General features: G+C 34.9%; 1 protein-coding gene across 1 annotated transcript in view; it reads right to left on the bottom strand.

Annotated features, from left to right (window-relative positions):
- Positions 1 to 3,586: 3,586 nt before the first annotated feature.
- RICTOR (RPTOR independent companion of MTOR complex 2) overlaps positions 3,587 to 26,117 on the bottom strand; it is an 82,010-nt gene continuing 59,479 nt past the window's right edge. The window contains exons 20-38 of the mRNA XM_031594537.2: positions 24,872 to 25,007; positions 24,130 to 24,329; positions 23,422 to 23,548; positions 20,753 to 20,917; positions 20,256 to 20,332; positions 20,063 to 20,141; positions 18,524 to 18,633; positions 18,304 to 18,391; positions 17,453 to 17,545; positions 16,576 to 16,682; positions 15,719 to 15,948; positions 13,978 to 15,001; positions 9,491 to 9,668; positions 8,612 to 8,696; positions 7,021 to 7,254; positions 6,465 to 6,617; positions 5,673 to 5,796; positions 4,161 to 4,299; positions 3,587 to 3,983 (exon numbers count right to left, since the gene is read on the bottom strand). Coding sequence (XP_031450397.1) covers positions 3,909 to 3,983; positions 4,161 to 4,299; positions 5,673 to 5,796; positions 6,465 to 6,617; positions 7,021 to 7,254; positions 8,612 to 8,696; positions 9,491 to 9,668; positions 13,978 to 15,001; positions 15,719 to 15,948; positions 16,576 to 16,682; positions 17,453 to 17,545; positions 18,304 to 18,391; positions 18,524 to 18,633; positions 20,063 to 20,141; positions 20,256 to 20,332; positions 20,753 to 20,917; positions 23,422 to 23,548; positions 24,130 to 24,329; positions 24,872 to 25,007 — 3,424 coding nt within the window. The 3' untranslated portion in view covers positions 3,587 to 3,908. The remainder of the gene's footprint in view (positions 3,984 to 4,160; positions 4,300 to 5,672; positions 5,797 to 6,464; positions 6,618 to 7,020; positions 7,255 to 8,611; positions 8,697 to 9,490; positions 9,669 to 13,977; positions 15,002 to 15,718; positions 15,949 to 16,575; positions 16,683 to 17,452; positions 17,546 to 18,303; positions 18,392 to 18,523; positions 18,634 to 20,062; positions 20,142 to 20,255; positions 20,333 to 20,752; positions 20,918 to 23,421; positions 23,549 to 24,129; positions 24,330 to 24,871; positions 25,008 to 26,117) is intronic.

Raw genomic sequence — 26,117 nt, 5'->3', positions numbered from 1 at the left:
AAAAGCCAAACAAGAACCAGAAGAGGGAGACTGGAGCTTTGATCAAGATAGAAACAATGTTTCTACCATGTTCCATAAGGGCTCCTACTGTTCTCACCTTGCACACACCTTTAATAAGAGCATGGTAACAAAGTGTAACAGAAAGAATGTTTGGGACCGGCTTCCAGCTGGCTCCACTGAGAACCCCCAGTAACAGCACTTCTGCACAGCAGAAGGTAAGCAGATCCAAAGCATGGCAAGAATTTCACCATGATTCCTCAGCTTGAGCTCATACTCAGAAGTTAACACAACCTTCCTGAAGGCCAAAATGCCAGGCATCAAGACGAGCACACAGGTTAAGAAGCAGCAACTACTCTGATATCTCACTGGGATTCAATTACCTATTATTTTTGAAACGTTTCTCACATAGCTATCTTCAGACACTGTGAAGCAGTGAGAGTGACAAATGTTTCTTCAGCTTCTCAGTGCAAACTACAACTCTCATTCAAGACACCACAACATGTATTTCAAAATGACAAGAAAATGACCAGTACTGTTGCTACTACCTTTTAAGATGTTTCTAAGGGAAGCTCACCTCAATGTGCCAACCTCTGCACCCTGAACTACAGGCTATTGTTTCCTGTGGGGAAAAACAATACATCACTTAGGGCCTATATGTCAGGTCAAGTAAGAGCTGCCGGACAAGGAAAAGCATCTATCACCAGCACAACACGCCAAGGGTCCAGCATACAAGCTAAAGTACCTCAAAGCCTGACTATCTACAGCTCCAAGTGACAACTACAACAGCTGGAAGCATTCAGCATCCCTGAATTTCAATCATCAAAAGCCTCCTCCTCCTCCCTGTGTAGTGCAGAGAAGCAGGAAATAACTCAGAGCCCTGGAATTACATCTCTGCTCTTTGAAAAGGACTCTCCCTTTTCACTGACTACCAAAGATGACCACAAAAGTGAGTCAGATAACTTAGCAGGCTACATTCACCTGGTTTCATAGACAGGCTCTCCCTCCCATGAAGGCTTTCACCTCAGACCTGTTCTAAGTATTTCCCATGTAGAACATGCTTAAGCAGTCAGGAGTTCCCTTTGCCACAGCAAACTGAATTTGTGTCACTGAGCGCTGTCTGCTTTACCATTTGTTCGACTGTATTCCAACCTTAAGTGGGTCTGTCAGCTTCCCTTCCTACCCCTTCTAGGAAAAGTAGAAGGGTTCTTTATTAGGTTTAATAGACACATTTATTTTTTTTTTTTAATTTACCACAGTCTTCTTTTGAAGATTTATCATGATGCAAATAAAGCCCCAAAATAAGAACTTTAAAAGGGATATCTAAAACAAACCAAAAAAAGAGCAATTGATAGAATTAGAAATTCACAGTTTACAACTAGGTATCAGTATCCCTTCATTTGCCAATTAAAATGAAACACTAATATGAGCTTAATGTAAATTAATTCTAGAAATGTATGTTATGTACAGACTTTACAACCTTTATGCTTACTTGTTGAAATCTACTGACACACACACTTTTAGAAAAAATCATTTTAACTAAATTTGCAGCAATAATACAGACATCAAGTTTCTGTAGTCTTGGATCCCCATACAAGCAAGTATATTAGGAAATTTAAGATTCTAAATCTTTCAAAAGTATATTGACATTGCTTTGCTTACCTTTTTCTATAATCAGAGGCCTCTCTATTGCGCTTTCTACTTTAAGTGCTATGTATTAAGCTGGTAACAAATGAACACGTGTGTTTTATTTAAATACAGGTGATAAAACTTGTTTATTTTGCTTTAACTGAAAAAAAAAAATACATGGAGTTGTTTGATGTAACCCCATCTAGTTGCTAAAACAAATCTCTTGTACTCTAGCCTAACTGAGGTAGTGTTTGCAACTACTGTGTAAGATACGCCAGCCCCATTTTTGGGAACATTACATTACTTCCTTTGGAGTTTACACCACTATTTGGTCTACTGTGGTTGGCATTTTGGTTTTACAGAAGATTTCTTACAACCAGAGAAGTCCATCCCTGGTGTGGTATGTTTTCAGAGTATTTCAAAACATTTCTTGACACTAACTACCAAATATTTGAATTTTCAGATTTGCTCCTTCTTTCAGTGGGAACTTATGAGAAGAATCTTAGGAACTAGACTTGGCTATGAGCAGCAACTTACAGATCTGCTTTATGAGATCCTGATGGTACACAGTGCATATAAGAACTCAGTGAAGTGATATCTGCAAAGCAGTGCTTATGCGGCAAGATGAAGTTTTCAATAAAAGCAAGTAAATTTTAAAATGTCATTAGGATTCATGTTCTACTGCTCACAAGACAACTTACTGAAACCCCCAGTAGCATAGCTAGTAAGAATATGGTTATGAGTATCACTTATCTTATAAATTTCACTTATCTTTACTTAAGTATTAATCTGATAATTATAAAAATGGTAAAAGTGAATGGATAAAAATACGTTCTACTTAGTACAGTCCAGCTGAATTATTCACCTATATCAAAATCAAAGGGTAACCCCTTCTATTACAGTCATTCTAACAAAGGTGGCCATGCTACTGTATATATACACATTTGCATATATTTATATTATCCTTGTATGAAGTCTTCTGAATTTTTAGATGCATTATAAAAGTGATGGGACTCCTATATTTTTCTTCTCCATTACGATTGCACTCTTTACTTTAGAAACTTCACCGTTTGATAGAGGCATGTGTTTTCCTCATTAACAGTCACTGTATCATGTAACTTTCACAACAAGTCTCAAATACCAATATAAAATTTTAAGTTCTGTTGCTTCAAAGTTTGATACTTAAGGCTTTTCACTACAATTATTAGCATTATCTGATACTTGATCGCTCATCCACTGAAAACTCAATCAAACCTTTGTTTCTATAAAAGGCTGTTTTCATGGAATTTGGAAAACCGCTCATATGCCTTCTCACAAAAGCAGCAATGATTAAATGTCTTCAAGTCTAGTTTATACAATATTCATTTATCTGATACAAATCATGCCTGCTAAAGGTTTTTAGTTAAGAATAAGACCAACATTCACACTATATGAGCATGAGCGTAGAAACTGCAAACGCATGCATATCATTCAGGGAAAACAATTTGACTTCAGCATTTTAACTTTAAATGATTTGCTATTTTAAAATCAAACTGTAGTGAAAATCCTTAACTGGTTCAGATAAGATACATGTATGTAAATGTAATGAAAATGGAGAGACTGCTAATAAAATGACTTACAACTACAGTAACATTAAAATAACTTAAAGGAACCTCAGATTCAGAGGCTTTTCTTTCTGTCTGAAGTTACAAACCCCCCAAGTAGTGTTATAAACAGTACAAAAATCAACAGAAAAGATCTAACATTTATCCCCTGCTGTCCACAATCACAGCACAGCTCCCCATTGCTGGCAACGGAATGCACCCTCATCCAACTCCTGGGGTTTTATAATAGAAAATAGCAAAAAAAAAAAAAGCAAAAAAAAAAAAAAAAAAAAAAAGCAAAAAAAAAAAAAAAAAGCAAGGCATAATTCTGTTTCTCCAGAACAGAATTAGAAGTCAATCATAGGTGTCTCTGTGTGTTGTTCATTTTTTTTTTTTTTTTTTTTAATTTAAGGTAAAAAATGAAATGAAAACTTGTGGAGGTGTTCAGTGCTCGGCTCTTGCATATACTGATAATTACTATTATTAGAACTACATAATGTTTAATAAATCCCCAAGGGACTCCATAGACTAGGGCAGTAATTGGTTGAGGAAGAAAAAGTTTTTTCAGTTCATTCTTCAGGTACCAGTAGCTTCTGGAACAGTCTAAAAGATGATGCTCCAAACTTTATTATCTGGTCAATTGGAAGATGTCTGAGAATTCCAGGAAGCCTGTATGCAACGAACTGTGCGAGACAGAGGTCAGGATTCTGCTGATACATCAGTTACTGGTTGCTTTGTTGGTGTTGCTAAAATAGCCTCTGCCTCTTCATGCATCTGGAAGAAGAAGTAGTCAGGTGAAATATTAATGTCATTAAAGATTTTACAAGAATGACATTGCAAAATCATTGTTTTTAATAAAAATTCCTGGAAGCATTCATTATTCACTGTAATGAAGCCTACACCCTATTGGCACATTTTGGTTCCTTCAAACTATCTGAACATTCCTCTTACCTGTAAGAACTGCACATCTTGAAACAACTCCTGAATGAACCTTCTGGATGGGAGTCGAAATGTACAATGTGCCAACAAGTAGGACACCTCAGAATACAGGCATATGTCATCAAATGCTTGAGGATACTTCTCCTTAATTCTGATTAACAGCAAAAACAAACAAACAAATTTTTACAAGTACTGAGAAAAGGTTTCCATGATATTCTTTAAAACTGTACAATTAAATAGTTAATGAACAAGAACTCTTCAGTAATAGGCATTATAAATTCTGGATCTGACGGACAAAGAAAAATCAGATCAGACAGCATTGTGTCTTATAAAACTGGAAGAAACTTGTATTAAAAAGATGAAAAAGAATATTCTATACACCTTTCAGAATAGATATCTGAGATCACCAAGTCTCTACAATAGATACTGAAAAACAACTGTGAAGAGGCATTCACATTTATTGCTATAAAAAGTACTGAAAAGTAAATACAGAAAATACAGTGTATATCTTATAAATAAGATGACCACAACTATATTTTCTTTTAGCAGCTGTATGCCTGTTTTCAACATCAGCACTCCAGAAGCCTAGTTTCTATTACAGTGTTCAGTCCTTATATTTATATTCTATATTTTTACCATGACTTTCGAATATGAATTAATGCCAGTAATGGTACTCTTTCTTCAGGCAGACTTGTGTTTCTCAATTAGTTATTTTACCATTTTGGCTACTTAACTGAGATGGCAAAAAATAAACACAGCCATTATCTTCTTCTTCTTTTTTTTTTTCAAAGATTCAAGACAAAATGAGTATACAATGAAACATCATCCTCTCTATATTCAGCACTGATGAGGCTGTGTTCAGTTCTGGGCCCCTCACTACAAGACAGACATCAAGGCCCTGGACTGTGTCCAGAAGATGGGAAATGAAGTTGGTGATTGGTCTGGAGAACAAATCTTTTGAGAAGTGGCTGTGGAAACTGGGATTGCTTATAGTCTGGAGAAGAGGAGGCTCAGAGGAGGTTGTAGCAAGATGGGAACTATTCTCCCAGGATGAGATACATCAGGGCAGGCTCAGCTTGGACATTAGGAAAAAATTCTTCTCTGTAAAGAGTGGTAATACACTGGAAGAGACTGCCAAGGGAAGTGATGGAGCCGCTATTCAAGAAGCATGTAGACACGGTACTTAGGGACACAGTTCAGTGCGCGCGGTAGTGATGGACTGATGGCTGGACTGGATAATCTTAGAGGCCTTTTCCAACCATAATGATTCTGTAATTCTATACTGTTAAATTAGTGATTTGAAGAAGAATGCGAAGAGAAAGACAAAAACAGAGGAAATAATATTAAAAAGAAAATTATTTGCTTAGCTTTTACACTATGTTAAGCTATCTCCAGTAACCCACAACAGTTTCTGCTTGATGCTGTCTTAAGAAGTAAGAAATAAGATCAAACTTTACCTCACAAAACTTACGAGAATATAAACAACTGAATGTTTATAAAACATCTGAAGTGTATTTAACTTACGTCAGGAGTCCAGTTTCATGGCCCTTAGTTCCCACTGAACTACTCAAATTGATTACTAAACGTAAGACCTCTTTCCGGAGAAGTATTCTGCATACTGGTGTATCATCTGGGATTGATTTTACTCCTAAAAAAACAAATGAATCAATTAGCAAATAAGCACTTTGATTGTGTTAATTTTACATCACGTAAGCGTGTTCTGAAATTCTGTATACACATACATGTACACACACACACACACAGATACTTCCATATATATTTTCAATATTCCTGAATTCTCATTAAGACTGAAATACATTATTTTCAGGAAGCTTTTTTTAAAGATAAACTAGCATTTCAAAAATTCAGAGGGACAACTGGAAAAACTGAAAAATAGACTCAACTGCATCACTGCATTTATTACGAAAGCATGTTACTGGGTGAGATACTAAATAAGAAGTTACATTAAAATCAAAATAGAAAGTGAATCAAAAACTGAAATGTCTCTCTTTGAAGAAAATCTGTAATTTTTTTTAAAGATCTTTTACTTTTTTCTACAGCATTATGTTAAAAAGAACAAAAAAGACAACCTGATCACAGTGCAAGATAGAGAGATGTTTAACAGCAAAATTCCATACAACCAAAGCAGAATTTTCAAGTACATTTTCTTATCTGATATCATAATGGACAATGCAGCTACCTCATTAATTAGGGCATCCAAAAGTGGTTTATTTTAAATAACAGACAATTTCATTCCAGTATGTAAAAATACTGTAAGAGCTATAGCTTCTAATAATACTAAGCTTTCAAACTCACCTAGTACAAGCTCTGTACTCTTGGTGCTGCTGGCTGAACCATGGGACACTGCATCACTACAGCCTGAAATTCCAGAAAATTTGGAGGAATGCACATCTAAATGATTGTGTATGGTCTGCCCACACCAGTCAGTATATGGAATGTCTGAGAAATCTGACAGAAACAAAATGTTGCATCTTTGTTATTCATACTTTTCCTCATCTGATTCTTTTCAATGTTAAATATACAATACCCTGACACTCAGTATGGTAACTGCCAGCATAGAAACAAGTTGGAAATTGGATGCTGAATTTTGGACAAATTACATTCAAAATTTTTAAAATCTTTTACATGTTTAAAAAGCTTTTAGAGATATCTAAAAAACATGCAAACTTGTCAGACTAAGGTCCCTAGAAATTGAGAAGACCAATGTCCACAGAAATACCATTAATTGAATAAAAAGTTTATTAATAAGAATTAATTTCAGTAAGAAAAAAACTAAAGACCTATTACTCAAAGATAACAAAATTCAGCATTCTCATTCAGTTTATTACGCATCCTCACAAGGAACACAGACCTGTACGATTATATGAAGAGTTCACTTTGTTATTAGGCTGATAACCCAGAATTTGAATGCAGACACAATAAAGGCAGTTCTCATCTGTGTGCTCCTGTAATCCAGTATCCTCTGTATTTTCTAAAAACTGAGAAGCATCTGAACGGCTGGTATTCATTATTTCTGTGAGACTGATCTGCTGTCGGAGCATCTGAAAAGGACTTTTGACAGCGTCACTAGTGCCCGATGGAAGACCTGTAGACAAACAGGCAACAGAAAAAAGCAATACAACAAGACCATCAATTAATACAAAACAATTTTGATTAAATTTGTTATTCTAAAGCTAGGGAAGGATCTAGTAATTTTTTAGTTTTTATTTTACTATTTAAACTTCTAAAATCTGTTAAAATTCTAGAAATAAACATCAAGCTTTAGCCCCAGCTTACCAAACACAACACAGTATTGCAAAGGACTGAATTAAATCTCTATAAACATACAATGTAAGAAGGTATGCAGTTAATTCTAAAATGTACATCCATAGAGAAAACTAATACCTTAACACCCAACATGTTACAAATTTTCATAATATCAAACAAGATTAATACAATATAACCGAAGTATACGTTGTATATTCACAAATGAAAATAGCAACCATTTTAAGAACCTTGCTTGTCACATAAATAAACTAAACTCAATGAAGGAAAAGGACCAAGTCTTTAGAGCTCCTCCTTGGATAGAATATATCAGCAAGTAAGTTATGAACCAAGTATACTGCAACTTAGCAAAACACAGCAACATTCCTTCAGGAAAATCAGCATTATATATTACACTACAATCATGAAAAACAAGGAGTAAGTAAGATTTGTTTATTTGTTTCCTCAAGTGCTTGTAATAAGGTTCCAGTTATTGAGAAACAAAACAACAGCTATACTACACTACTCTGGGACCAGTATCAATGTTTTTAGCTGTCCTACATTAAAAAAAAAAACAACAAAACAATCACACATTGATGCCCTACAGACTTGCGACTGCTCTTGAAAGTGCTTTCTAGAAAAGTCAGGCATTTGTAAAGCACTGGCAATTCTCGTGTACCATGTCCCATCACCTCCAATGATCAACTGTTACACAAACACCACAGAAAGATACAATTTACTTCTGAAATAAACACCTACACCCTTTGTTAGTTCCTATAAGTTCGTATGTTAAGAGTAAAATTTCCACACTGCACTTACATATATATAAATATTAGCTTAAATATATGTATATTTTATACACACACACATACATACAAACATACATATCTATATAAAAGCTTAAATAGTTTTCTTTTTTAAATGCACTATCACTACCCATCATCAGCTAGCATTAGCTCATCACATTACAATGAACTGGTGGATGGAGCTTACACTGAAATTACACTACCTTTCCTTGTACTGGATTAAAAAAAAATTGAATTAATCATCTAGTATCCTAAAATCCAGAACATAGCTGTCAAAGCTCAACAACCAAAAATAACCTTTTCTGCAAACAGACAAAAAAACCCCCAAACAATTAAACCCAACCAACATATATACAAATAAAAACAGGAATTTACAAAAGAGAAAAAATATACCTCCTGCCTCAGGTGCAAAAACTCTTGCTCCACGGTCATCAAATGGAGGAGTAGTTTTCTTCTGGAAATATGGGGTCTCTTTTACCTGGAACATTCAAGAGACAAATTTTGCACGGGTGGTAATTATACCCAAAGAAAAACAGATTTTGTGAAGATAACTATAACAGAAAGACCTAATAAGAGTACTAAAGACAAGCTAATGAAAACAAGAAAACAGATTTCTGAATAAACACTTATAAAGGTTTATAAACAGTCACTAAGTGGAAAAAACACAGTGATGGCCTGTGAGATGTAGAGATGAAAGAGAAGAAATGAAGCAGCATAAATATACCATAAAGATCATGAAGAAAAGAAAAATAAAGCAATCACACAAAGGAGAACAGAAAGGTAATACAGGAGTTCATGCCTTTGCTTTAGTTATTTCTGATAAAGGAATGAGATTTTAAATGCAAAGACTAAATAAATAAAAGGTAAGAAAGCCACATATTAATGATTGACATAGATCATGTCTTCTCTTTGATAATTACATATTATCAACAGATTATTAAACTAAGTGAGCTATCAGTGTGTTACACTGCAATGTGTTTTAGCTAAGCAGATTGAGGAAGGCAACTGGTAAGACACAGAGACAATCACAGAATCAAAAGAGTTGGAAGGGACCTCTACATATCAAGTCCAACCCCCCACCAAAGCAGCTTCCCTACAGTAGGTTGCAGGCACAGATATCCAAGCCAGACTTGAATATTTCCATAATACATTCCTTGAATGTGCAACATCCTGTTACCTCCTTTCTGCAGATCTACTCTGTTCTGATGCAAATGTACCAATTCACTACCTTTCATTAAAAAATGAAACCCATTTATAGCATCACATTCATACCTGAAATATTTCATTGATATCCACTGGGAGAGCAAGGCCAATGTAATCATCAGAGCTTCCATATGTAGCATTAGAAACCATGGAGCGAACAGAGGAAGAACGCTGAAGTGTGTTTTGGTTAATAGGACTTAATAAATCTTCCTTATCTAACGAAGCGTAACTTAAAGCTTTCATGAACCTGTAATAATAAAATAAATTGCAGTCTTAGTAAACCTGTCATCCTTGCACACTGCAAATAAGAAGGGCTGCAGTCACAAAGACTACCCTAATCTTTCCTGTGTAGAATCCAGAGCTTGTTTCTCCTGTAACTACAGATTTGCTTTTGTTCTGCCTCGTGCTACACTGCATTGCTTTGCAGTTCATAGGGAAAAATTTGTGATCTCTTTGGAAGCCCTAGGACATGGACTTGAAAAATTGTTGGATAAAGCTTCTGCTTAACTGGCCGCCAACCCTATAAAAGCACAAGTTTTATTCAACTTAAGTCTGAAAATATACAGCCCAGACACAAATCAGTGCAGATTTTGGCTTTTAAACTGCTAGAAGTCTCATATTTAAGTGCACTTGTCTGTACACAAAATGTACAGACAGAATGATTATTCACAAATTCAAATCTCAGGCACAATACTGCAAATGCAAAGCTTGGACCTGCTAGGAACCAGAGATGGAACACTTTTTCTACACTCCAAGAACATCTTGGTGTGGAAAAAGAATTTGTTCAGCTGAAGAATACAAAGAACAAATGTGAAGCTGCACAGTGAGCAGAGGTTAGAGAACATGCCCTCAGTGTTGCTATAAGTCTTGAAGATGAAAATCTCATTTGGTCACCTCTCATTTTATTTATAAAATTTTACCTTATTTCATTTAATTGAAATTATAAACTTACAAATGCTTTCTTCACATCAGGCAAAAGCAGATTGTTTACACAGTGGAATAAAAACTCCTATTCCACAATAACTGCATAAGAGCTTATTTACTACGACAAGACTGCTTTATGCTTTCATCACTGTTCTTTCTCAAAATGAAATTAAAGGAGAAAAAAAAATCCACACCTAGATAGTCGTAGTTAGGTTTACATAGAAAGAACCTGAAAAGGTTAAGAAGATACAAGTGCTAAAAAAATGCCAATTACTATGCAGAGTCTGTAAAAATTATTACACTACTGGCATGGTTTTGGCTTGGGCAGAGTTAAGTGTTTTGGACATTTGATAAAAACATCAGTGTTTCAGTTGCTGCTCAGCAGAGTCAAGGACAGCTTCTTACACTGCCCTGCCAGCAAGGGCTGGGGCAATGCAGGGTGCTGGAAGGGAACAAAACCAGAACAGCTGATTAAACAAGCCAAAGGGATGTTCCATACCATACAATGTCATGCTGAGCAATAAAAGCTGAAGGAAAGAGGGAAAAAGGGGTGGGGGAATGTTTGGAGTAATAGCATTCATATTTGTGACAGTTGCTGCACATATGGAGCCCGGCTGTCCCAGCAGTGGCTGAACGCCCACCTGCTGATGGGAAGGGGTCAATAAATTCCTCACTGTGCTTGGTTTACTAGGGCTTCTGCTTTATCTGTGAACTGTCTTTAACTTATCCCTGAAGTTCTCCCACTTTTACTTGATTCTCTTCCCATTTCAGCCAGGGACAATAAGTGAGCATCCATGATTTCCTTGATGGTGTAACACCATAACTGTATCACAGCCTAATCACAAAAATTGTGTTTGTTCACCAGAATCAATGCCTTATTTAACACACAGTACATGACTGCACTAGACTGAAAGAGATTGCACATAGTGATCAAGAAATTGTCCACATGAGCATAGCTTGATTCATAGCAGAAGTGTAAAGCATGGAGTAAAATGAAGAAGAAAATAATGATTAAGTATGGGAAAATGAATTTAGACAAGTTGATTTAATCCCTGACTCAGCCACAAATGTGATATTATTGATGAACACATTGATTTTTTTTTTAATAAGAAAGACTTGCAAAATGAAGTTTTCCGTAAGAGTCTCCAAATGCTTTCAAAGTTTTAAATTTGATTTGTGCAGCAGCTGAATGATCCTACCGAGATCAATTTAAAATTCTGATTTGAACAATTCTACATAATACTAAGAAGGGGAGAAGGAAGGAAAGATTGAAAGGAAAATACTAATTGTGTTTGAAGAGTTATTGAAGACAAATAGCCTTCTGCATTATTTCCCTATTTGTAAGCAAAGGATAATATTTAGTATTTTGTCAATGGAGAGCTGGTATGAAAATAAAAACCAATGCTATTTATCATGCAAACACTATAGCAAAAAGTGGCAGAGAGACTTTTGAGGTAAAACCTTCAAGAGTTTTTGAACTCTTTTCAACACACTTCTCAGAAACAGTTTTTCTTAGACTGCTGCAGATTATTACACATCAGGAGCTAGTGTGTTGTGAACATCTGATTTTTTGAAACTGACTTTCTGTCTTGGAAATAATTTCCTGTAATTGTTCTAGGTCTTTTGTTGTTGCTGTTGTTTAGATGGGCAACTGAGCTGCAATGTATTGGAAGACTGTAACAAATTTATACTGAAATCAAAATCAAGTTCATGCAATGGCCAAGCTATGGGGACATCACTACTCTTTCTATATTGACAACTACTGACAAATTCTTACAAATGCTAATTACAGCAGTGGCAGAACTGCAGTAAGTCTCAAGCCATACTTGAAAACCCAGATTAGTCAACAATTGCAGGTTTTATTTCATAATAAAATGTTCTATAATTGCTTTCTATTTAAAATTACAGAAAAGGATAAACTGTAATCATTTGCCTCTGCTTATCCTGGAAAATCGTGCCTGTAGGTATTGGCAGGAAAGCATGGCAGGAGTTGAGATAAACACCTTAATATTTCTTATTTGTCTTTAAAGATCAAGGTGGAAGATTTGTATGCATTATTTTGCAAGGCTAAAGAAATAAGACTGTCAACCTTTTTATAGAACTGAACAGCTAAAAAGATCACCAAATTCAACTGACTGCTTGTTGGTCTTGGAAGACAAACAGGACAGAATATTTCCTCCCATTTTACTACTTAAAGAGAAGTTCAGGACAGTTTATTTAACTGGAGGCAGTAACATATGCAGAAATTAAATAGACCAACCTCTCCAATCAATTATATCAGTAACCAAGACAATCCAACAACCTTTCATAATATGCCATTCTAGTTTTTAACTTTCTTAGATGAGTACTTCAATCACTGCAGTTCTATGTTAGGAGTACAGCTAAGTATTACATTACATGCCAAGTCCCAAGATGGAAGTCCACCTCAGCAAGGCTTACCTTGCATATCAAATGTATGAATGCAAGGAATGGTACAGCATGACTACAGCAACAATAGAATCTGTTAAGCCACTGATATTGCACTGACTTGTTCCTACTTTACACAAAGTACCAGTAACAGAACAAAGAACAGCATTTTCTTTTTACCAGGACAGTACATCTTAACTACTGAATCATCCTCAGAATCATATTCAATCCACTTCTAACTTAACTGATCAAAGATAACAAAACCTTTCTATGACAGTTATGCCTAATCTTCTGAAAATACCAACATATTAATATTATTCTTAAATCAGGGGGAAAATTAGCAGTAACAAGCAGGTGCTATATACACACAGCTGGTTATGTGGAATGCAATTGCTATTCTGTGCATTCAGGAGTGACTAATGTAACTTCTCCCATTTCATTCCTGTGAGAAAGAATGTTTAGGAAAAACAAAAGATAGAACGTGTATTTCTCCTTCCAGTGATTATTTGAAAATCCAACCCATTAATTAAAACAGATCTTAAAGGACAAAAATTTGAGAAGCAGAAAGTCTTTTAAGAGAAAGCTGTTAAGCACTGACTGCAGCTGTTGTAGCTATGAGCTAGATATCTTATGTAACTATCCAATTAGTTTTCAGAACATCTAATATCACTCAAAAATAAAGGAGATAAAACTGCAGATAACACAAGCCCAAAATCTTTCCTCTGTTCTGGCTAGAAGCTAAATGAACACTAACGTCAGAGGCAACAGCATTTCACCTCTGGCCTCTATGTCTTGAGTATGTTGTATTGGCAGGACATGCTGTCCTAAAACCTTACTAAGTGACATTAAGAAAATTATCTTCTGAAATACAGCTTGGACTGCATGAGCAATGTTACGCATCTGCAACTTCAAACAAGTCATGTAATTGCACTTAAATCATGAGAGTCAAACAGAAAGCAAACACAATGGAAGTAAACTCCTTTGTCACCAACAGCATTTAAAAGACTGAGAACAGCTATGAAAATTGGGTTTCTCCTAGCGCACTTACGAATATTAGATTTCTCATTAGCTTATTACACTCCTAATATCAGTACTGAAGTATGCTGAAGGATGCTATAACAACTGTCACTTTTAGATGAAGTTGGAAAAAATATTAGAACAACACATTTCTTATTCAATTGCTCTCCTACCTTTGAAGAAAGAATAGATACAGAATAATCTCTTACCGGCTTGGGGTTAGCCGAGAATCCAGGCTGCCAGACTTCATGGTAATAGTGTCAGTAAAAAGCACGTCCTTTGCTGGAGATGCTAAAGCTTCTGAATGAGACAGTGAAGGATGCATCCTCTGTTGCTGTAAGCGTTTTAGTGTAGCATAACCAAAGGCATCTCGAGAACTTGTATAGCTGAAATTATAGTCAGCAAGACTTTTTATTGTAGCAAGAGAAGGAGCTTTAAGAGACTGGGCTCTCCGAGGAAGTGTATGAGAAGACCCCGGTGGTACCAGGGACACAGAGTTTGATTTTGAGAGAGGCAGATGGTTAGACTGTGGTGTTGAACAGTGACTAGGTTTAACTGTTTTTGTGCTTACCACAGTACTCAAACTTCCACAGTCAGTGTCTACATTTGTAGTGTCCACACCTACAGTCTCCCTTGAAGGGCTAGAACTCATTGAACTTATGCCACTTGTTGTTGTATCTGTATTAAAACTTAAACTACGACTCTTGAAATGTGTTTGTGTAGTACCATCCCCTATTAGCCTTTCTCTGCTTGTGTTTTCTCGATGAATTTCATTTCCAAGACCTTTTGGCAGCTTCAAATCATTTTCTCCAATACTTGGGGTACTATCAGTATCCTCTTTTGTTGGAAGTAAGCACATGGAAGTTTCTGTTGGTAAAGTCTGAATTTTTGGAACTCTGAAAACAGGGTTGAAATCTTCTCCAGAAGGAAAGTCTAAGGAAGGCTCTGTTACGGTACGATTTCGCCTCAGGCTTGATTTACTGTCAGATGATGTCAGCTTTCCTCCTTTTGGATCACTGCTACTTCTGTGTTTTTTATTAGGTAGAGTAAGAGAGTTTAGAATGCGATTTTTCACAATTCTGCTAGATGAAAAAAAGGGAAAAGGACTACGGTCTTTCTCCTTTGAAGGCCCAGGTCTGTCGTAAAATATTTGTTCTGCGTCTTCTGTAATATCTAGGAAAAATGTACTAGTGGAAGTACTACCAAAACGATCATCCTCCATGATGAACATACCTGAAATCATGAAAGATTTATCAATGAAAAAGGACATTCCTTCAACGTGCATCAAGTAAGTCATGAAAAAACAAACCTCCTGAAGAAAGTTAAAATTGTTGTGTATGAGGTTTATTGTTATTTTCAATTGAAGCTTTTTTTCTTCAGAACTTAGAACGGTGAATTAACTAACTTCAGGAACACCCATGCTAAAATTTTCTTTGCTTTAAAAGAAAAGCTACACTATCTTACTTCACTGCATACATCCAGCTACTAAGATTACAAGTGGTACACTCCTTTAATGGTATCTAAATATGGTATATATCTGGATTCAAATTCAAAATATCAGTAACACTACAGACTAAATATAACAATGCTATATGTGTATCTATTTACTTCTAGATATTCCCTTGAGGAAAAGCAAGTTAATGTACATCTAGAGCATGGACTTTTCTGTAGAGTATTACATCAAGCTGCCAAGACTTGACTATGAATTCCTAGCTTACCTTAATGTTAAAGTTTCTTACCTCTACATTAAATGTAATTCTGAAGTACTGCTTGCTTTCTTCTCACTTATTTATCTCTCTGAAAGCAGAAATCACCTCCATGCTTTCACTCTTCTTCCTTGCTGATATCACTTATAAACTACTTACCGAACATCACCCTTGCCAAAAGACTGAAACAACAAAACATTTGTTTCGCTTTCTGGTTTGAATTTTTTTTTTTTTTCACACTTACTGGAAGGTGCAGATTCGCTTTCACTGTTATGCCTAGAACTGGTGGACTCAGAGTTTAAGCTAAGAGTGCTGGGTATAGAAGAAAGTTCATTGCAGAGCTGCTCCATATCATCAGGAACCACTGGCCAAGGCTGTCTACGACTATGTCTTACTGCATCCCAGTTGTGATGCTTCAAAATGTCACATCCTTGTTTAGTTTTGGCTATTAGACCAAGCACGTAGACACAGGTTCTGTATTTAATACACACATAGAGAAAAGAGCACTAATAGCATCAAATTTAACTAAACCTTTTTTTCTGTTTTATAAGGAAATACTTTCAAAACAATTCAGTAGAAACTTCACAAAATCATCATGTAGTTTTTGTTCCTAATTTTCACTTGGAAATTAACAGAAAACTAAAAAATGAAATAAAATATCTGAAATTCATTAAAAAAATGTCTACGATCCAAAAATAAAACAATTACAACAAAAAACTCAAAGTAGAACATGAGCAAAGCTGCACAATTAGGCAGAAGAACATCCTTTCAAAGACATTCTCTTTTAAGGATTTGAAAGATGTCAAATATAAATGATAGAATAATGAACTGATTCCAGAGAGGTTCTATAACCACTTTAACTGCTTTTTAAAAGAGACAGAAAGTATTTTTTTTTTTCCATTTGCCTACCATTTATACTTTTGAACTTCCTATATAATTTTGAGAATTTTCTCAAAATCTCTGTTATCAATAACCCTTAAAAACTGATTTCCAACTGATTTCCAAGTGGCAAAAATACATCTACATGAATGAAGCAAGAGTATTAGAGAACCTTCTGGACCTGTAATCTAAAAATTTTGTTTAATAATTAAATACACATACCCTCTAACGGAGAGAACCTCACAATGTTGGGCAAGTGCCATTATATCTGGAATTACATTCTCCTCTTGAAGCAAGTTCAGACCCCAGTTTGATGATCCAATGTTACCCTGGAATAAAATGGTTTGTCAAAAAAGTTTTGACTTTGATGTGATCCGTAACACCAATGAAAAAAAGCCCTCAACACTTTTGACGCAGGATACTATGTACAACAACTAAAATTGCTAACAGCTAACTATTACAACTCCTCAGGCTACTAATTCTAGTACTGCCAGCAGTAAGATCTTAGTTTACTTATTTTACTTGCCTCTTAAATAAGCATTTTTTACATTATTACACATTTGTTCAAAATGACTATTACAAAAGAAAGTTTAGGAAGACAGGAAAGAAGTAAGTGAACAATTAAGGTGACCAAGCAGCTTTAGAATTACAGCTTGGATAGGCAAAGATACTAGGTTTTACTAAATGTTATCCCCAGTACCAGAGTTGCTAAGACTATATGCACAAACCTCAACAATGGCAGCAAGCTTTTCTGTAGAAACATTATATTTTGGAAAACACCAGGTTGAAACCTCTGATTCCATACTAATACTATCACTACATGTTGAAATTTATTCTTTTTTTATATGTAAAAACAGTAGTAATAGTCAAAGCAATGACAAAAAACCTTAGAAAAAATAGACACGGTGAACAAACTTCATGTGATATTCCCGTTATTACATATATATTAAAAAAAAAAATCAATGGAGAGGGAAGAAGCACACATTTTTGAGAAGAATTCATAAACAATGGTTTTAAAGGATTTTGTTCAGTTACTTCAGAATAAAAAGTTGTAATGGAACCCAAACCACAGTAAAAAGATCGTAAATCCGTTACTAACCAAGGCCCAAAGGGCTGCTTTCAGCTGCTTAATTCCTTCCCACTTATCCAGCATTGGGGAACGAACGGTGTAACTCAGATCTGTAACAATACTCTGAGAAGGATCAAGAAAGAAGAAAAAATATTCAGCTAAAAATAGGAAGGAGACTTCAGTTGAAGAAGTTATCTTACATGCTTTTAAATTAGTGCTTTATGTTTGCTAAACCTGCATCTCACTGTGAACTGCAGTAGACTTGGCATAATAAGCATAAGTTAAGAGGAATGGTAATGTAGCTAAAAATAATTAATATCACCTCTGAATGAATCAGATTATCTCAGGTTTTATAAAGGCAAATTTCTTCTGCTTAACACAGTACAATATAAGCACTCCAAAATTTTTCAAACTTCAATACAATTCATCTTCTTGCAAATTCACTTTAAAAATCATTTCAAATAATAACTAAATGGCTTTTTTAGCATTGCTTAGAATTTCAAGTTAACAGAAAGAACATTTTATTATCTTGCCTTATGCTTTGATACACATGGAAGGATAGGCACAATTTTGGCACTAAAATAGGCACTAAAATATATTACAAATAGCAATTTGCTTCCCATTCTGTTTTTTTTTTTTTACTGGTCATTTTAAGAAAAATACTGCAAGGTATTTCTGTGATATTTCAGGGTCAGGAAAGATTTTTACATGTATCTGGATGGAAAAGTTGTCTTCACAAAATTATGGCTCCATAACACTTCAGATTTACAATCTACTTATTTTGTAGTCACTATTTAACTGACATCTCTTAAAACATATTCCTTAAAAAAGGGATACTGTCCACTAAAATCCCTCAAGTTACAAATCACTGTAATTCTCACCTGAGACTCCAATAAATGGCAGCCTGTTTTATGGTGCACCAGTTGGCCATACAGGTGAACTGGCAGGTAGACATGTGGTCTCTGTAATCTGGTGAGAAAAAAAAAAAAGCTTTCCCAGCAATTTTGAAATTACCTATTAAAATAAACTACACTGAAGTGTAATGCAGTGAGTTATGCAATATTTTTTTTTCAGATGAAGATTCTTGTGGATAGTGTTTACCTTTGGTTGCTCCTACGAACATAGTTATCACCATCAACAGGTTTGCGATACGTTGTAAGTGCTTCATTTAGTTGTTCTTCAATCAACTCAACGTACTTTAAGTTATACTCCTAAAAGAAGGTAATGTTTGACACAATACATTTAGGTGGTTTATTTTTTATTGTATGGTAGTTTATAAAGAAGGAACATAAGAACTGCTTCTTAATTAAGGCTGAGTTTCTTTATGATCTGAACGTGGTGCTCTTCAAAATAACCGTACTTCACTCATACGACTTCAAAGAAAATCAACAACTGATTCCGTAAGTATTTCAGAAAAATTGTTAAAAAGAAGTTAAGAAATATTTCACATTTGACTTTAACCTGAAAAATCTAAACAGACCATAGTACACTTCAGTATACCTAATACTGTTTATAAATTAGTCAAAAAATCACCTAACAGCTCATATAATTGTCACCATTAACAAAATGAATAACTGCTCCCTCCAGAAAATAAACATAAAAATTGCAAAAACAAAATAATGCATGAATACCACTTTTAGTCTGCCAACAATGTATGAATGTTGTTCTAAAAGTAATGCCCTGTTTATTTTCATGGAAACTACAACATACACAAAGAACTAGTTCTCAGCTACAAAATACTATTTTTCAACATAGCTACCACTATTAGCTAATTCCCATTCTGTGGTGTGACAGCTGTGCATGGCCATGAGGAAAACAGTTTTTCTTTCATGTCCCTGCTAACACTGCAGTAACACACCACCCACTGCTGTGTGTCTCACTGTGCTAACATCCAGTATTCGGTCTCCACAAATGTCCACAAGTGTGAATGAACGTCAAGGGGTGCAATTTTTTCCATGTGGAGGAGTTCAATGACACACCTTTGCTTCCTATGTACTTCCATGTCAGATCTGTCAGACTGCCTCTCTGCTGCCATCTGTTGCAAAGCAACAAAGTGCAACAGGACACTGTTGGGAAGACTCAACCTACCTCTACTGCCATAGCACTGCCACCTACCTGCCTCTGACACTGTGGGACTGCATAATAATATAGGAGGCATTACTTTCAGAGCACACTTCATATTGTTTATGGTTTTTTTGAATGCATCTTGTATTCTATCTACTTTCTAATAGCATAGGCTAATTCCATCTTCATAACATTTGGATATAACTTTAATTACCCACTATCAGTGTTGACAAGCATCTTGAAAAGAAGTATTCCTTTCCACATTTCTGGAGGTAAGACTTAAAACAACCTATTTTGGAAAGTCATTACTCTCAGTGTATTAGCTGGAGAAGCAAAAGTACATAAAAGCCCTGGGTAAAAGAGTACACATCCACAAAGGAGTTATGCAACTCTAAGACCAAGCTGTTAAGCTTTATCAGCAAATTCTTAAGCCACTGAGAGAATACATGTATTGGTATTAGTAATGCATATGTAAATCTACAATATTTAAAATTACATTTAGCCCTCTCAAATGTGTTCGTACACATTCCCTCTTCCTAATTCCAAGTGAACACACATTTCTATTCTTCTTATTACCTTTTGCCATTTTTCCATTTGCTTTGTTACATAACCTCTTTCATTCAGATATGAAAACCCCTTTGGAATGGACAGAAACCTGCAAAGTAACATCAGACAGTCAATATCATACTTCAATCACATAATATGAATAAAAAACAAATGTTTATTACTTCCACAGTGTGAATTTCAACAGCATACTCAATACATTTACCTTAGGAGTAGAAGCAAACCCTTGTCTCCAAGGTGAGATAGAGCTGGTTTCATCTGGATAAGGGCATGAAGATTGGCCTAAGATAATTAAAAATGTGTAAGTTAGAGCATTATAACCCTCTAAAAACTATAATTACAATAACCTGCCAGTAACGATGCTGTAAAGTTTTCATACAAGGAAGTATCAAACAGCACTCATATCATCCACTTCTGCTACCTTCTGTCATGACATATGCAATTCTTTTTAAAAAACTATAATGATAAAATATATTAAGACTGAGTAAATATTTATAGTAAGCATAATCTACTTCTCATTGCTATTAACGGTGCAGTTTCTAAACCGCATGATGAAGAAAAGAGTATTACTAAAACTATCAATGATGATCAAGACAGCAAAGTATGAATACCTTCCTGAACTTCTCCTTTGTAACTGGAGGGGGTGGGGAACAGCTTAGAGTTGCTTACTACAGGGAGATGGAAAAGGGAAAAGATGCTCACCTTGTCTTCACATGCCTCATCTAGAATATCAAGTGCTTCAGAAGAAATAGTTTTATTTTTATCGTGTAACTGGGTCACCAGTAACTCAATCCCCCAGTTGCTGAAGAACTCAACATTTGCTCTCAGTAATACTCGTAAATGTTTTGTTGCATACAGCCTGCAGCTCTGCAAAAGCAAGGAAAATAAATGTTTTTTTGAATGAAAGAAACATAATCAATGTGGTTAATGATTTATCACTTTTGAAAATACATATTCAATCACCATATTTTATATAAAATAACTGTAATGAACACCTTATGCATTAAAATGATAGTCCATTACAGAACTATATTCAAACAACAAATTTGAGTCTGAGATCATTAGTAACTCGGTCACTGTCAAATCTTACTTAACGTCTCTAGTGCTCTTATACTTCTAAAGCTACGATACTTCTTATACTTCTAAGGCTACTCTAACCTAGCAAATTTTCTATTTGTTAAACTGTAAGGGATCTGTACTGGAGAGATATATGAGTATCTGTACTATCAGAGATAAGTGAATTGGTCCAGACTGGACACTAAGTTGTCTTCTGGAACGATCTGTCCTCTTCCTCCTGAAATATTTAGTAGATGGGATTTCACAAAAAACGAAGAGTATAAACTGTAAATCTTGTTTCATTATTTCATCTTCAAATACTTGCACATTTTTACTTATTCAATATATATTAATTTTTTTGGTGGAGAGGCTAAGGGCACTCAAGCTGTCCAGTCTGGAGGTAGCCAAGAGGTAACTTCACTGCTCAATCCAGCTTGTGAGGAAAGGAAACAGAGGGAGGTGCTAGGCTCTGCTCTTGGAGACCAATGTCAGGATGGGAATGGTACAGAGCTGTGCCAGAGGAGATTCAGACTGGACACAGCAAGAAATTTCAGGGTAATACTGGAACTAGCTTCCTAGAAACGTGGTTGATACTTCATGTCTACCAATGTTCAAGAAGCATTTGGGTAATACAGTATAACTTCCGGTTAGCCCTGAAGAGGTCAGGCAGTTGGATTTAATATTTCCAAGTTCCAAGTCTAATCTATGCATATTCAGTTAAAGCAAGAAAAAGAGCATCTTTAGCTCATGAAATGAGAAATATTTCATTGATAACATCTCAGAGAAATAGAATTTGAAACAGAAGAAGCCCTATTGGAGATTGTCTTTTACCCTTACAAAGCACAGCTTTTTATAAATTACACTCAGTTCCATGCCTCGTTAAACCTAATTTAGAAGCAAGAGAAAGCACAAAATCAAAATCACAATCTAACATCTGGATTGTAAAAGAGAAATCCTTCCGCAGGCATTTGCTTATTTGCTACACAGGCTGTACTCATTCTTCTAGGTTCTCATCAGAAGTCCTTAAATGGGCAAAGTGGAAGAGCTTGTAATTGTCTTATTTGAACTGGATGGATGTTTTAAATCAATTTTAGTATTCACTTGTCTAAGATGGCAGATTGCTAGTATAGCTAGAATATATATTATCCCTATGGTTCTGAAGAGTGAAGTGGAACAAGTTTCAATTTCTCCCTATCATTCTCTCTAAATACAAAAGGAGTGCTGTTATCTTGGACAGTGTTTCAAAGTTCTACATAATAAAACCCATAAAATGGCAAGTACCTCCCCTAACACTTGATAAAGATTTGCTTTCAAATTACTCTTCAGTTAACAGAACTACTCATGCAAGCATGTCACTTCAATATTTTCCTTATTCTTTTAGATCATCTTATTCTCCCAGAACAGACTACTCCTTCCAGTTCCTGGATGAGACTTACAGTCTTGCAATTACAAAAGCTCAAAAATATCTCCTATACCACAAAAATACAGTTAATACAGCTGATCCAAAATAATCAAAGAAATCAGACAAAATTGCTAGATCCAAATATTAAGAGATGATATTAGCAATATTTGTACACCAGTCTTGCCAAAGGGTTCTTCAACAAGTTCACATTTTGCTTTTCAGTCAAGCAGAATTCAGTGAAATTTTCTCTTCAAAATTCCAAAAGTTCAGTTACTGCCATAAGAGTGCATGTGGCTAGGCACATAGAAAGCGGGAAAAGAGTTTAAGAAGTTAATTATTGATGTATGAAATTATGTGTGGTTGACAGAATCCATTACTTCCGGATGAGATTGTCCGTTTTATTTGTATTTTGCCTCTTTCAGATAAAAAAAAAAAACAAAGTCCCTTTGAATTCTAAGAATTCCAAGCAGGTCAGCTATCAGGAAACAAAACGGCCTGTGGCAGCTTTACCATTATCCAATGTTCAAGAGATCAATAAAGGATGTTTCACTATTTAAGTGAAAAAAAGTTTTCCTTTTTTTCCCCTACTATTATCATAGCATGAAGATTCAAGTTTTAATTTTTTCACTCTTAACTTAGTTTCATCAGGTCTATTCCCCTTGGAACACACTTGGTAAGCACATTTAAAAAGTAATTCTCTTCATGTATGAGATATCTGTTTGAATGACTTTAAGTTCTGAGTGCAAATACAACAGAATGTGTGAAGTCCATTGTAAATACAAGAGCTACATGAATATGACTTTTATTTTACTAAATACAAAGCTCTTCTGAATTTATACAACATCTTAAAACTGTTACAATCTTCGATAATAAAGTGGCAAATAGAAAAAGTATATCAATTGATAGAACTTACATCCGTAGCTGCTGTCAGAATTTTAGAAAGGATGACTCTTGCTAAGCCATCTCTGCTGTAATCCAAACTAGAAACAGTCAGTTTTAACAAATGATCTTGGTTCTTCAAAGAACAAAGATTAAGAAGACTGGTGGGGGAAAAAGAAAATATCAGTCTTTGAATCCAGTAATACCCACTTATTCAATCAAGAATTTCAACTTAGCCTTCTGAAAAAACCTTTATTTCTATAAATACAGAATTCAAAGTAAGTTCCTGTGAAGTGACTTTAAACTATTAAAACTGTTGAAGGGGGGGAAGAATAAAGCACTACATGGCAGAAAAAAAACAAAAAAAAAAACAAAAAACCCAGCTTTTAAAATGGTTCTGTAGTAGTTTTGTCAGCACATTTGAATTAGTGATTATTACAAAAATAAATGCTTATGAAGCATTGTTAACAATCTTCATTCTAGAACACTGTAAAACTGTATGGATTTTGTTATCTTAAAAAAAAATAAACAACCAACAAGACAAAATAGAAATAAACCCCTTCACCTGCCCACCACCAAGAAAAATATAAAAAGAAAAAAAAATCCATCCTACAAACAGGTAGTTTCTACTTGATGTAATCACAAGAATCTATCTTTATAGATAGTGGCCCTCATACACAGTTTACAAGTTCTGTAATGATTACATCTGTAAGCACAATCCAAACAGAACAAAAACACTTACCACTGAAACACGTTACATTTTTCAAGCATTTTGACTCCATGAGGGTGACAAGAAAGAGTACCAAAAAACAGAAAATAGTGCTGGCTAAGGGTATTTAGTAACCCATTATTTTGAAGACTTCGTTCAGGTTTCATTCCTGATGAAGAGTTGAGCCAATTAACAATATCCTTAACCAGCTCCTCCAGATAACCTTGTCCATCCTGAAAAAACAGAGTAAAAGCATTTACTAGAAACTGAACTGGTACTCTCTTTACTGATATCTGCCATTTTAAGCTTCTTAAATGTACAAGCACAATACAGACACAAAATAGAAATGTTGACAGGGGAACAATTCAAACTAAGAAAAAAGTTCTAAACATTTTAGAATCAACTCTGGTTGTTCCAGGAAAAGGACTGTTCAGCGACACTTTCCCTGCTCTTCTGACCCAAGGCATAAACCTTTTCAATACAGAGAAAAGGACATAAAGAAAGGACAGATACAGATAGCAAAAACATAAAAATCAACAAAACTAAACAAAAAATCCCACAAGAATGTAATAATAAAAAAAATGTACTTAGTAAACAACTCAGACTTAATTATCTCCCCCTGGTCTCATCTGGACAATTCAGCATTTTAAGTTATATTTCTTAAGTATGCTGTTCATCTTTGGTTTAATGCAGTAAAGTTTATTTAAGTTTTTGCTCAAATTTATTTAGGATTTTTCCTTTTATGCATTCTTCCTTGTAAACGAAAATGTCTTACCTCTTCTGATTCAAGAAGAAATTCAGTAAACTGACAACCCACAACAGTGAGCTGCTTAGCCTTGGCATAGTCCAGATCCAGATTGGCATAAAGTTTACTGCTAGGTTTATAGAAATACAACAATCTCCTTACAAACCTATGGAAAGTAAAAAAAAAAATAATGTTATTTTTCTGTAAGAAAAGGAATTCCTAACAGTATAAAATGATGCTGCTATAAAAGGTATTTTATCATTTATTGCTTATTGGCAATAAATTTTCAGAAGCCATTAAAAGAGAGTAGGAGGTACAGTACTGGGTCTATCCAGACAATTTCAAAGATGTCACTGTACTGTACGTTATAAAGGATTTTCTGTCATGACCTAAAAATATGCAAAGGAACTCAAAATCTCTACACTCTTAAAAACTGCAGCTTACTTCTTGTTTATGTAATTTAGCCTGCTCTAATTTATCTGGTGCCAAGGGCTGGAAAAAAAAAAAAAGTATCTGAAAAGTGTCTCTCCTAATGTTTATGTGACATGAATTTTCATCAACTATAATAATTAATGCTACTGGGAAAGATACATTCTTCTGCTCTGTTAGGAAAAGGCTACATTTATTCATTAACAGTATTTTCACTCACCTCAGTTAAGCATTTCTGAAGCAAAACAGTGCTAGCAATTCTGCTAGCAAATAGAGACTCACTGTTCAAAAAAACTTCATCTCTGCATTGCATAAATAGAAGTTCAGCAGAGCTTTCCCCTACCATTTATTAGTATAAAAATAAATGCATGTCTGTGCTTTAAAAGAACAATATTCTATCTCAAGGTAAATACATCAAGCATTAAGGAAGTTTATACAGCACTGCCTTTAGTTAAAAAAAAATAGAGTAGATAACTACCCCAGTTACCAATTACAAATGAAATCTGAGAATTTAATTTTTTTTTTCAAATGAAGGGTAATTTATTTCCTATTAGCAATGTATGTATTAGTGCCTACATTTATACATAAGCCTATTACACATGGGTGCAAATATATAAACACATGTATACACACTGCATGAACTGTGCATCTGAAATTCGGCAATCTATATAAAAAAAATTGCAGTTTTCCTTTAATAGTGTTCCTGTCATATTTTCTGGCTAACAGTAAAATAAATATATTAAACGTCTTCAAAAATACAAAATTAAAGGAAAAATCCTTATCATCTTTGAGAGGTCTTGGAGAATGGGGGAGGTGCCTGAAGACTGGAGGATAGCCAATGTCACTC

This window comes from Phasianus colchicus, chromosome Z (assembly GCF_987193195.1).
Source record: "Phasianus colchicus chromosome Z, bPhaCol1.hap1.1, whole genome shotgun sequence".
NCBI lineage: Eukaryota > Metazoa > Chordata > Aves > Galliformes > Phasianidae > Phasianus > Phasianus colchicus.
Note: the sequence above shows the minus strand (reverse complement) of the source record. Positions and strands in the feature narration are given on the sequence as shown.